The sequence below is a fragment of the Hypomesus transpacificus genome, chromosome 22 (genome assembly GCF_021917145.1).
Source record: "Hypomesus transpacificus isolate Combined female chromosome 22, fHypTra1, whole genome shotgun sequence".
Classification (NCBI taxonomy): domain Eukaryota; kingdom Metazoa; phylum Chordata; class Actinopteri; order Osmeriformes; family Osmeridae; genus Hypomesus; species Hypomesus transpacificus.
This window is the reverse complement of record NC_061081.1, coordinates 952,134-965,537: the sequence shown is the minus strand read 5'-3', so window position 1 is coordinate 965,537 and position 13,404 is coordinate 952,134. Positions and strand designations below refer to the sequence as shown.

Sequence of the window (13,404 nt, the reverse complement as noted above, 5' to 3'; positions counted from 1 at the left end):
AGGGAGAGAAGAGGGAGGGCGCGAGTTCCGACAGACCTGTGACCCGCCTGTTTTATTGTTTGCATGAAGGTGTTGAAATATGGAACAGAACATGAACGGTCACGGCAGCCGTTTTTTCCTCCCTCTATTCCGAGCCCCTCACATGGTAGATTTACACTGGGTAGAGTTTCTTGAATTGACACCTTTGACCGTGATACTGCAATAAAATAAATAAGTATCTTTTAGAGTTTCATCATCATCCAGTCAGCCAAAGCCAGAGTCTCACATGTGTCTCTTAAAAGAAACCTAGCCATCTTTGTTCTCTCCCTCCACTTCTTGCTCCTATGTTAAAGACTGCCGCTTGTTATCAACAAAAAAACGACCAATGTCAACATCCCAATCTGATGCCCAGTAGCTAGTGTGTGTGTGGTTGTGTCTCTGGATGCTTCAGGTTGGTGTGACGAGCCTGTGTTTCTGTCTGTGTCCTCAGGAGTGGCAGAACTCCATCCAGAAGAACGCTGGTCTGGCCTTCATCGAGCTGGTCAACGAGGGCAGGTATGTACCCCCCCACCCCCACACACACACACACACACACACTCCCTGATCCAGCCCCAATTAATAATCGAATCCTCAACTCAGTCAATCTGCACACACACACACACACACACACACCCTTTTGCAAGTGTGTAATCACACAGTTGTACACACACACACACTGTTTCACCCAAGCCCTAGGGCACTCAGTTTACGGTACTCCTATTGTAGCAAAAAAACAAAATCAATGGCTGTATAAAGAGGAGCTGGGAAACTGAGGCCCCGGAGTTCAAGGCTCCGTCAATACCTGCCTTTCCCTGAGGGAGGGAGGGGAGGAGAGGAAGGGTGGACAAGGACGGGAGGAGGTGACACACTCTCTCTTGTCCTCTTGAGTCTGTCTGTCTGTCTGTTTGCCTCTCTTTCTCTCTTTGTTTCACTCTCTGCCTCTCTCTTGTCTTTCATGTCCTTTGTGAGCCCCCCCCCGCACCCTCCCCCCCCTTCTCCCACTCCTGACTTACGCACACCGCCTATCAATATTAGAGTTAGACGGTCCAGCATTTACATTTGCATTAACGATCCCCCCAGCCCATGGAATTAGCGCACGCTAATCCAAGGTAATGCTAAATAAGTGCTGCCATAGACTTCCTTGTCTTTCTGTCTGTGTGTGTGTAGGTGTGTTTGTGAGATGTGAGAGATAGCGAGGGCAGGGCTGTAATCCACTTTGAAGCAGAAGGCCTGATCTCTAACTCAGGTCACCTACGTGGGGTTGTGCTGCACACAGTCTGAGAGGTAGACGGGTCATGGGAGCAGTCGGAAAGGTGTTGGTCTGTGTGTGTGTGAATGTTGGTGTATGTGCTTGTGCACACACAGTACTACGTGAATGTGTGTGTGTGTGTGTGAAGTATGTGTGAGAGGTGTGTGTGTGTGTGTGTGTGTGAGAGAGAGGGAAGAGGCAGGCACCATAAAGAGCAGCAGCAGCAGCAGCAGTAGAGGTTATTGATGGCAGGCTTCTCAGGGGCCAGAGAGGCTCCTGAGGCCTCAGCACCTCCGCTCCCCCGCTGCCCTGGGCTGAGACTGCAGGCTTGGGTTACAAAGACCCCTGCCCCCTTCTCCCCCCTCCGCCTCCTCCTCCAGCCCTCTCTCTGAGCCCCCTCTCCCCCTCCTCTCAGCCCCTCCCCCAGGCCTCTGGCCTGTTATTGTTCCACTTTGCACAGGCCTGACCTCTGAAGCTGGCGAGCGGTCCTTTTGACGCTGACACACACACACCTACACACACAGTATCCCTTGTTCCATCAAGGCATGAATGTTTTATTAGAATAGATAAGGGGTCTACATGTGTAGCAGCTGGAGCAGAGGTCCCCCCCCCTCCTCCCCATGTCAGATCCATATCATTAACAAATCAATTAGCACCCCGGCCCCCCGAGTGAAGCAACGCTCTGGTCCACTACTCACCCAGTTTTCTGGTCATTTTGCACGGTCGGTTTTGGTCATTTTCTGGTTATTATGAGGTTATTCTAGCGGGTCCTCTTGAAGTTCCAAGTTGAACAAGCTTTTGGGTGCCATGTTGAATGAATAGCTGTTTTGTGTTGTTTTATATGCTGCTTGAAAAATACAAATAAACTGTAATTATGAACAAACACTTGGTTCACAGTGTTAATATTCATTCCATCCAATTATGGAAGAAAAAGACCAGACCTTATTTAGTATGCATTAGCCAGATAGATTTTGTTAACGAATGAAACAGTACAGTGTGCGTTCTGAATGAGTCTGGAGGTGTTTGAGTAGCTCCTATGTGCCTCGTGTGTTTCCAGACTGCTGAGTCACACCATGAAGGACCATCTGGTGCGCGTGGCCAACGAGGCCGAGTTCATCCTCAGCCGACAGAGAGCCGAGGACATCCACAAGCACGCAGAGTTTGAGGTGAGACTGACACAAAATGGCCGCCGTGCTCTGCTGCTTTCCATTTGAAGTCGGAAATCCCAACGCTGGGAATAACGTCAGACCCGGGTTGATCGCATTGGAGGACCATCAGAACGTGTAATATCAATACATTAATTTGAGCCAAAAATGTGTCATTTCTGACACTGGCGTGAATGCAGAATAATTCACGAAAATGTACTTAGTTAACACAGAATGGCCTCTGGGGAAAAAAAATATTTGCAAACTGCAGGAGCTCTTTTCCAAGAAGCCTGTAGGCCTACGAGGGAAGGCCTTCGAGCCAAAATGGTGGCCTATTTCAAGCCCTCATTGAGACGATGATGTAAGAATAACTTACTAACAAAGTTTACAACCCCTTTCTTCACCTCCTTCTTTGTGCTTCACCTTGAAAAATAGACTAGATGTATTTCACCTTTCCATCTGTCTCTGTGAGAGCTGCAGGAGCTTTCAGCTGGCCCGCTTCGGCCCGGTCTGTTTGGAGCTCTAAGCCAATCCCATTAAAGCCCAGTTTGATAAAGTCAGTTAAATGTTTTCAAATTCGGTCTAGCGCTATTGAACAAAAACACCCTCCCAGCAGCACACGCTCTCACAGGGGTTGTTGGCGTTGACCGGCTCTGAGTTCTAAACCTGTCTGTCACCTTCGCTAGACCTGTCACACACACCCAGAGAACCCATGTTTTCTTTTCAAACACAGCCCCACTCCGCCGGATAATTATGTCTCACACATTCTGTACTGTCACCAGAGACATGTGCGCACACACACACACACACACACACACCAGAGTGGGCCGAGCACAACTGACGAGCCAAACATAAAGGCATGTTCATTTATCGCTGTGCTTCCCGACGTAGCTGCAGGCCCCGTAGCCCTGTTGGAAGGCACACACACACACACACTCTGCCAATGCAACACACAAACGCTGCCTTTCTCGTGCAGCACCAGTGGTACCCCCCCTCCCCCCAAACCACGGGCACTCCTCGATGGGGCCTAAACCCTCCCTCTCTCCTTTTCTTTCTCCCTCCCTTCTTTCCTCTCTCAATCGCCCTGAATCATTTCCTGCCCCTGCTGAGGCCCTGTCCGTTCTACTCCCACTGGGGGTGTATTTTGCCCGTGACAGGAATACGGCATCCTTCCCCAAACCCTTTGCCCTGCCTCCCTCCCTCCTCAGGATCCTGCCGTCACTAAAATCCACAGACAGGTATGAGAGGTGCTGACCCCCCCCCCCCCCCACACCCCCGCCCGTGGTAACATGGTATGCTTTCTTTACGGGTTCGAGGCGATAAAGCCGTCTGGCGCGTCCTCAGAGCTCATAGGTGAGGTGCAGCTCACGTGTCAGCGTTCTGACCGCGAGGGCCGCTAACCTGTTCCCTCCCCCGTCGGCTCCCACGCTCTCCCTGGTTGGCGTTTCTGTTTGACTGACAAGTTTACGTTTCAGCCCCCCCCCCCCCCCCCCCCACACACCTCTTTCCGGCCACCCGCCCTCAGTGTCCAGGTGAGGTGGGTCTATGCATGCTGGTGCGACGTCACGTGACGAGGTGCACGTTACGTCGCGTGCACCTCGTCAACACTTCCGCGATGTGTCTGTCTACAGAGCGTAGGTGCGTGGGAGTACGTGTGCAAGCGAAGAGGAAGAGACAGAATTCGGCCCTGTGGCCAAATTTTCGTCTTCAGAAAACACAGACAGCTTGAATCCTCTCACCACACACACACACACACACACACACACACACCTCCAGAGCCTCTTCTTCTCAGCTGTGTGTGAGTGTGTCTCCATCGCTCTCCCCCTTTCCACAGATCCCTGTTTCCCAGCTGAGCGTGGAGCAGGATATGTCCTGGTCTGACAGCCCACTCCAGGGAGTAGTCCTTGCCGCCCCAAACCCAATCTAATTACCATTCTCTTGTCCATATCATCTCTTGATGGCATTAGAACTAAGCTAACACACTGGCAGTGTTCCATTCAGTGCACCTTTACTTAAAGTCTCTGCTAAGTGACACAGGAGATCTGTGCTCGAACCACCTCCAGGTCTTGTCACAGTCATGGCACTTAAGCAATAGCTTCACTCATTTTCTTTTTCTTTCTTTCTTTCTTTCTTTCATGTGTAAATGTCCCAGTCCCAAGCAGTCGTACTCTGCAGAATGGTCCCAAACACACACAACTTATTAGTCTTGACAGGTTGTGCGTCCTGCAACCCTAGACACCGTAGATTATCTCTGTCAGATGTTGGGTTGCCGAGTGCACTTGACAACCAAAGGCAGGCCAAGGACGACAGGTCTTCCGTTGGATTATTTAGTAGTTGCTTCCCACGAAACATAAGTTTGAGGAAGACAAACATTTTCTCCAGAGACCCAGAGATGTGAGTTGTCTGCATTTCTGTTCTTGAGACAGTCTTGTTTTTATCCATACTGTGGCTTCATGTTTTTTTGAATGTTCAAGTATGATGTGGTTTCAGTGTTGTCTTTAAGGAATGCTACACAATATGTAACAGTGTTGCCTAGTCCTAGTGGTTCCCAACCCTGGTCATCAGGACACCCTGTCCTGACTGGTTTAGATGTTTCCCTGTGCCAACACACCTGATTCAAATGAATGGTCATAAGCAGGCTTCTGCAGAGCTGAATAACGACCCATTTATTTGAATCAGGTGTCTTGGAGCAGGGAAACATCTAAAACATGCAGGACAGGGGTGCCCTGAGGACCAGGGTTGGGAACCACTAGCCTAGTGGATGTGAACATTCAAATGCCAGTTATATTGTGTTTGGGGCAGCTAAGGGCTGTCAGACCAGGTCATACATTGTCAGCCTTTTTCACGCTCACTCTTCGCACCAGACAACCGGCATAACTCTCTTTGAATATGTTTGTTAAGCACGTTAAATCATTACATATTTCTTTGTTCCTCCCTGCCATCCACTACACCAATAGTTTCTAATCAGATACTGCTGCAGTCGGGGCCCAAAAAAAGAAAACAACATGTTTCACAATTGAATTCCCCACTTAAACACTGGTCTGCTCCTCGGTGACCTCTGAGAGAGAAGCCAGCTACTGATAAGTGCGTGGCTGATATTGCCGTATTGATTTTTCCCCCCCTCTTCATTCGAACCATGCTTTCATTTTGCAGCGGTGCCATAAAAATAACAGGCCAATGAAACATGCCCTCTGGGAAGAGGAAAACACTTTTATTCGTTTTTTTTTTTTTTTACTGTACTTAAAAAATATATCTGTGTTCATCTGGCGTTTGGGTTGATGAAGATTATGTGGAGATTAGATTTTACGATGAGTTCGGATCGGTTGTGTGCGGGTCATATAACATCTACAAGTAAAAGTTGGAGAAAGATCATCATCTCTCAGTTCCAACTTCAGTGTCCCATTGCCTTTTCCAGTTGACCACAGTAACCGATCACCCGGTTATTAAATGAACGCGCTACGTGACAATGGAACGTTGGCCACAGCAGTAATGTTGGTCCTCCAGAGAGTGACCACTTCCTGGTTTGTGTGGTCCAGACTGGTGGGGCTGTCGCTGTGTAACGTCTGGCAGGCCCCTCAGCAGCCTCCCCGCACCGCTGCAAACGCAGGAGAGGGGAGCCCCCAGCCACGGCCACAGTGAATTATTCAGCAGATAAAAGACTAATTTATGTTTGATCCCTGTCAGAGTTCATATCCACGGGAGCAGACGTGATGGAGGAGCCCTGTGATTTAGACACTGCTTGCTTTTGGAGACTGGAAACACATGCGCTCTCTCTCTCTCTCGCGCTCTCTCTCTCTCGCTCTCTCTCGCTCTCTCTCTCGCTCTCTCTCTCTCCACTCATCTTTTTTTTTCTCTCTTTTTCCTCTCCCTTAATTTTCTCTCTGTCCCTTTTCTTATTTCTCTCTCTCTCACCATGTGTTTCTCTTGCTCTTTTTGTATCTTCAACTGTCTCTCCACCTCTCTCTCTCTCTTTCTCTCTCTGTCCCCCTCTCCCTGTGTAGCAGAATTGAGTTATCTCTGGCCATGAGAGTAAGTTATTGTAGGCGTCTGAGGGTGAAACAGAGATGAAGATAACTTGGGGGGTGGATTGGGGGTGCAGGGAGGAAATCCAATTATCTTTTAGTGTTCTCTATCTAATGGGATCCTTAATGTGCAGGAGATCTGCAGATCACACCACCCTATACACAGCAAGCTATGGCCTCTGATATCTCAGGGTAGAGGGGAGAGCGAGATGGTGAGAGAGAGAGGGAGCGGGGGAGGATGGATGAGGATGGAGGAGGAAGGAAGAAAGAAAGGAAAAGAGAGAGAGAGAGATAAGCGAAAGAGAGTGAAGGGGAAATGCAAAGGAAGAATGGGAAAGAGGAAGGAGAGAAATCAAACCGCTTTTGCAGCATCTTTCATTAGGAATGAGAAGTGGTGGGCTCCAGGGCAGATGAGACGACCCAGATAGGAGAGCGGGAGCAAGACTTGGGTCATTCTTTTTCTTTCATCCATCTTTCTCCTCTTTTTTTTCCTTTCTCTCTTTTCTTTCCCCTCTGTTTTCACAGACAAGTCCTTCTCCCCCACATCCCTTCCCACTGTAATATCAGAGTCATCGAATTGGCTGTTATGAGAAGCTATGGAAGCCAGACTATCACTGTCTAATTAGCGCTTAGCGTAATTGTCCCTCTCGCACCTCACGGAAGAAAATCCACTCCTATACCCTTGACATCACCATCTAGCTCTCACTGGTAATTACTTTCTGTCATAACCTTAACAATGAGAAGAAAAAAAAAAACATCTTTGCGATAAAAAGCGGGGAGAGAGAGACTCCGTCTTCTCTGGGTAATGAAGTCCCAGGGTGCCTCCTCCTCCACAGCTCACATCGTTAGGTCTGGCCAGCTGACCCTGGGCTCTGGGAAGCAGCGAGATGATGGCCCTTGTCTCCACTCTGCACAAACCCACACACACACACACATAAATAAACATACACACACACCACCCTGGAATAAATAGATAGACTGTACCATTGTTACAGCACACACAAAGACAAACATTTTATTCGAGTTGAAATTAAAAGTTTTTTTTTTTTTACCACCAACGTTAGACCTATAAGAATGAGTTTAGTGTTATGCTTAGAGGCGCTGTACTGCATATAGCGCTCCATAAATCAGCTGGATGAAACTGAGACGCCTTGCGTTGTTTTCCTCTATTCTTTGTGTTTTCGCTCCCCTTCCATGTCCACCTCAAGGTTGGAGACATCAGCTCCTCCTGCTCTGTCCCAAGCCTCTCCTCCTCGGAGCCCCTCTCCTCCTCGGAGCCTCTCTCCTCTCCGGAGCCTGTGCGTGATTAGTCATCCCCGCCGCCTCATTCCTGCATTTGACTATTTTTCACACCCCCGGGAGCAGGGCGATGCTTTAACACCTCAGATTTTTCAGCCCGCCGTCGACCTTGAGGTGCCGCGCCGCCCTGACACCAGGAAGCCGACAGACTGATGGTGGTGGCCGGAGGAGGAGTGGGGAGGTGCTCTTAGGTAGAGGGGCAGGGAGAGATGGACAGAGAGAGAGAGAAAGAGAGAGAGAGTCTTCTAGGAGGAAGAGGAGATTGAGAGTGCTGCCAACCCACCAGGCATTGTTGACCAGTCCATTATATACTCTAACCATGGACATGGGGAGAGGAGGGCAGAGGGGGGGGGGGAGAGAGAGAGAGAGAGAGAGAGAGAGAGAGAGAGAGAGAGAGAGAGAGAGAGAGAGAGAGAGAGAGAGAGAGAGAGAGAGAGAGAGAGAGAGAGAGAGAGAGAGAGAGAGAGAGAGAGAGAGAGAGAGAGAGAGACTTTTGATAAGTGTTGCACCTGTGTTAACCTTGATGGTCGCTGTCAAGGGGGAAGGGGGGGTGGGGGTTGACTGTTTGCTCGGATAGATTATTTTTTGTCTCGGACAGATAGAGAGAGAAAGTGAGTGAGAGAGAGAGAGAGCGAGGAGGAGAGAGGAAAATCAATAGTCAGCAGCGTGTCTGTGACCAGGGCATCATTTCAGGATGGAGGTGCCTGTCAGCCGTTGTCATTCGGTGACTTTTGTTCGCCCATTGTACTTTTTTAAGCCTTCATTTTTCTCCCCTCGCTCCCCTTCCCTTCACTCACCATTGTCTGAATTCCCCCGGCGCTGTTCTTGATGGCGCAATCTTCCAACTCGGGCGGGGCACAGGGATCAAGTGCGAGGGAATCTCTTTGAAAGCAATTTGCTTCAGCAGCTCTTTTTTTTGTTTTCTGCGATCGTTCCCTCCTCTGTCCTCCCCTCTCCTCCCCTCTCATCTCATCCCCTCATCTCCCCGGACCCCTTGTTCTCCTCGTGGAGGGATTCCCTATTTGGAACATATTTGCATTCTTCTGAAACGAAACAAGGACAAGTCTTAGCCACCCGCCAGACTCCCCTACTTCTAGTTATTAAATGAAACCCTCTGGGAACCCCTGTCGACAGACCGGGAAAATTGGTGAGGAACGCGGCCGTGGCGATAGCCCAACCTTCCATCACGTGTAGCCCCCCGTGTGCCACCACCAAAGTCAAGATGATGTAAATCAAGCTCTTCTAACAACATCCCTGGGTTGGTTCTTTTTTCTCTTTTCTTCTTCTTTTCTTCCCCTCCCCTGTCGCTTATCCATTTCGCCGGCATAACCTTGCAAACCCCATGTCAACGCCCGGGCCTAGGAAGGCTCGGTGTGTGTCGGCGTGGCAGCGAGAAAAACACACCTCTACCAGTCAGTGTGGAAAAACCCAGGTTTACACGTGCTAATTAGATCTAGACCCACTCTCCCCTGGCCCATTAGGCCACTTGGCTCCTTCGATATAGTGTCTGAGTGACAGGGACGCGCACACAGCCTCTCACTGACCTACTGAGCAATATTGCCTCTGACCGACGTCAGACAGCCTTTCGATGGAGCCATGGCTTTTTGGACTTTCAAGTCTCAGTCGGGTCTGTGTGTGCACTTCTTAAATTTAACCTGTGGATGGGATTTACTCAAATATCGCAGGCCCCTCCAGCAATATCTTTCCGTTTCATCATCAACAGTTTTTTCCTCTGCTTTTCCACTGGCTCCCCTGCAGTCGGGGCCAGACCCTACACGTGTTCTCCCGTTATTTACATGACCGGCGGAGGAATTGTTTGAGACACGACTCGATGTAATTTACTCGGATTAACGCTGGCCATTACCTCCCCCCCCCCGTCCCTGTCTTCTCTGCTTGGCGTTTGGTGGAGGGTGCATGCCCCGGCTGTCCCAGCCTGTCAGCCGGCCTGTGTGAAGGGAGGGCCCCGGCGATGATTACGGTGTCACTAGTCGTCAAGGTCTCTCAGCCACCCTGGCCCCGCCCCTCGCTGTCCTCCCTGCAGAGGGGTGGCGGCCAAATCCCTGGGCTTACTTCATCGTCAACTTCCTCCCTCCCTGCACCGGCCCGCCAACCCAATACACAACCTCACACATGTATAACACGCACGCAAACAGTCTTTCCCATGACCTCTTCGGTTTCCTTCTGTAAGCAACCAAATGGTTGGCTTTGATCTCAAACATCATTGAACCCCGCCCCACACATACACACACACACATGCACGACTTCAGAATCCACCACCCTTTACCGCCCCCTCTCCCATTGCTAATAGTAAAGTGCACTTTTCTCACCGTTTCACTCCCCCCCCCACACCCCAGTCACACGCTTCCTTTAAAATAAGTGGAGGGGTGATGTGTGTCTCCTCGTTCAGTCTCAAGTCTTTGTTCTGTCAGCAGAGGGGAAGGCTAGGAGGCGGTGGTGGGATGAGGGACTTCAGCTGTATAGACCCAGCGGTGGGAGAGAGAACCATCACGACTTCGGTTGAGACGGCTCCATACTCGACCGTGACGTGTGCTTTCTGACTTTGAGCCAAAACTGCGTTTGGCTGTTAACCGGGCTAGTTATATGTACAGCTGTCCCTTTATTATTTCAGGGGGGAAGTGGAACTATTGGACTTCACCTCACAGTCAGACTCAGCCAGAGCCAATAGGAAGGCACATTACATCATGGAGGGAAAGACTTGACTTATAGGGAAGTTCATTACATCACAGAGGTTTAGTTTGAGCCAATTAGAAAGCCTATTGCAGCATGGCTGGGAAGGATGGCTGTGCAGGCTAGCCAGGGGTGATGAAGTGTTTGTTTATGGTTATGTGCTCAAACTCAGAGGTACCTGGTTAGTAATGCAGACACCACACGTCAGAGAGACAGGAAATGATGTTGTTCTGTTCACAACTGGATCTGAAGATCCCAGGACTCCCCTCACTGGGTTTCAGCATGTCTTACTTTGACTAGGAAGGACATGTTCGGAATGAGAAAAGAATGGCTCAGTCTCTTCTTGTAATGGAGTCTTACAGTGTACAAAAAAGAACATTGTTATCCAGTGGATCATCCTTTCCAGGTGCACATTTGTGTAATATAATCAGGTTGAATATAAAATATATTTAAAAGTATGTTTTAGGAGATTTTGGTGTGTGTGTGTGTGGAACCACTCAACCACACACCCCCATGTCCATTCTGGACGTTACCATTAAAACATTCCCCTCCTCATATTCCTCCTCCCAGATATATCCGGTCAAGGCCTTCCCAAACAGACATAGATTGATAATTAGAGGCCAATAGCTAGCAGAATAGCCCCCCCCTAATGTGCTTTATTCCTATAGATTTTCTGTCAGCTATGAAAAGTGGTCGTTCAAATTGGAGAGGAGGACCCATTAGAAAGCACTTTACTAGGAACTTTGAGCCGCCAGGCTGCGTTCCTACGCTCGTGTCAGCAACCAGACGTATAAAGTAGGTGCATTCCTCTGAAGGCTTAGCTAAAGGTTAAGTTCATTTGTTGCACAATGTTGGTCTCAAAGGGAATTCCGCTGCATTGTTGCTCGTGGTATTTACACACTAACCTTTTCCCCCGACCACTGAGTTGTGTTTCCTTATAGACCTAATTGAATTGCTGGGCAAGGAGATACATGCAGGGGTACGAGGTTTTGCTGTATCAGTCCTTTAAGTCGTGCATATTTGTTGTGCATATTACTGTTACCCTTTGATAGCCAAGTATTTGAAATGAGAAAGTCAGTCACATGACCAACCTTCAGCTTCTCTTTAAAGTTTGTTTCTGGTTAACTTTTTTTCCTGACTTTCTGTACTGTTTTGAATAGAAATTAGGACTGCCTTTTGATGCAAGCGTTTTTCTTCTCTGGTATAAGGTGCATTTGCTTCACCATCTCTTCTACAGTTCAAAGGCCTTTCCTGATAACACCCTTAGACTAAGAATAATGTCTCTCCCTGAGCAATGTGGATGTTTTTGGTTCGAGCGCCCTGAGGGGAGAGCATTAGTAAATGCACAAGTCCAACATTATTAATCACCGTGACAACGTGACAGAAATGACCCTGCACTTTTCTATATTTTATTCTATTCATTTTTTCCCCCCTTCCTCTTTCCCTTCTCTTCTGAGGATAGGTTCATGAGTTTTAACTCCAGAATTACATCTATTTCAGTCATTCACCCCTCAGTGCTAATATACCTGATCAAATAGGCAACACTGTGCTATTAAAATAATAGAAGTACAATGCATGTTTCGGACTTGTCTTGACTCATTTCCTGAGATGCTGCCGGCGTTTTCTCTAACGGTGGTTGTTCCTCTTCATGTCTCCTCCAGTCCTACTGTGCCCAGTACGCAGCAGAGAAGCGCGACGAGGAGAAGATGTGTGACCACCTGATCCGGGCGGCCAAGTACCGCGACCATGTGACCGCCACGCAGCTGGTCCAGAAGATCGTCAACATCCTGACGGACAAGCACGGCGCCTGGGGGGCCTCCTCCGCCAGGTACGACGCTCTGGGAGGGGACGCTCTGGGAGGGGACGCTCTGGGAGGGGACGCTCTGGGAGGGGACGCTCTGGGGAGGGGACGCTCTGGGGGGGGACGCTCTGGGAGGGGACGCTCTGGGGGGGGGGGGGGACACCCAGGCACCCACACAATCAGTGTACACACACTGTGTACAGAAACACACCGAGACAGCAGCAAAACACAAAGTTCAGATGTGTACAAGACACCTGTTACTCTAATGCAGTGGTTCTCAGCCCTGGTCCTCAAGTATCCCCTGTCCTGCAGTTTTAGATGTTTTCCTGCTCCAACACACCTGACTCAAATGAATGGGTCGTTATCTAGTTAGTCAGAAGCCTGTTTACGACTCGGGTGTTTTGGAGCAGGGAAATATCTCAAATGTGCAGGACAGGGGGTAGGGGAGACCGGGGTTGGTTGGCACACTTTTCACTGACTGCCATATTTCTCTGGCATAATTTATGATAGAATATTCTAACCAGCAGCAAATGAAACGTTATGGTCTAAGCCATAATTAAATACGTTTACAAGTACACAAATATTTGTTTTAAATGTGGTGATTTGAGATTTAAATCATGTTGTGCATTTGTGCCAACCAGCCCCATCACGGGGTTGGTTGGCACACAATATGGGGTTGGTTGGCACAATGTTAAAATGCTATAGTTACACAAAATGAAGCAAGCAATAGAAACAATTTGAACATTTAATAAAAGAGTGTAACCAATTAATCATTCTATAACATGTTTTATGCAATTTATTAGAAGGAATGTATGTATTAAACCTAAACCTATGCCTAATCCTCAGAATCAGGCAAAAAGACTGAAGAACGGAATGTTGACAACAACATTCTTATTAGACAACATTTAAAAGGGATAATAACCCCAACAGTAGCCTAACAGTAGCCCTCTTAGTAGCCCCTCTCCCCCATCAAACTTATAATACATGTTTTAGCACTTTTTGATTAAATTCCTATATCTTCAAAATCACTGTGCCAACCAACCCCGCTCAAATTTAACCCAATTTTGTGATTAAATTATGTTGGCTATCTACCATCACTCATCACAAACTTTCAAATTTTAAATGAAAATGTAGCTGATTCCTATGTCTATTAACTACATGTAACATGTTTTAAATATCTTT

The 13,404-nt window shown here is 48.5% G+C and overlaps 1 protein-coding gene across 1 annotated transcript in view; it reads left to right on the top strand.

The window, feature by feature from the left end:
* The window catches only part of LOC124484328 (lipopolysaccharide-responsive and beige-like anchor protein), a 135,438-nt gene that overhangs the window by 78,414 nt on the left and 43,620 nt on the right, over positions 1-13,404 (top strand). The window contains 3 exon segments of the mRNA XM_047045212.1: positions 470-534; positions 2,325-2,433; positions 12,083-12,316. Coding sequence (XP_046901168.1) covers positions 470-534; positions 2,325-2,433; positions 12,083-12,316 — 408 coding nt within the window.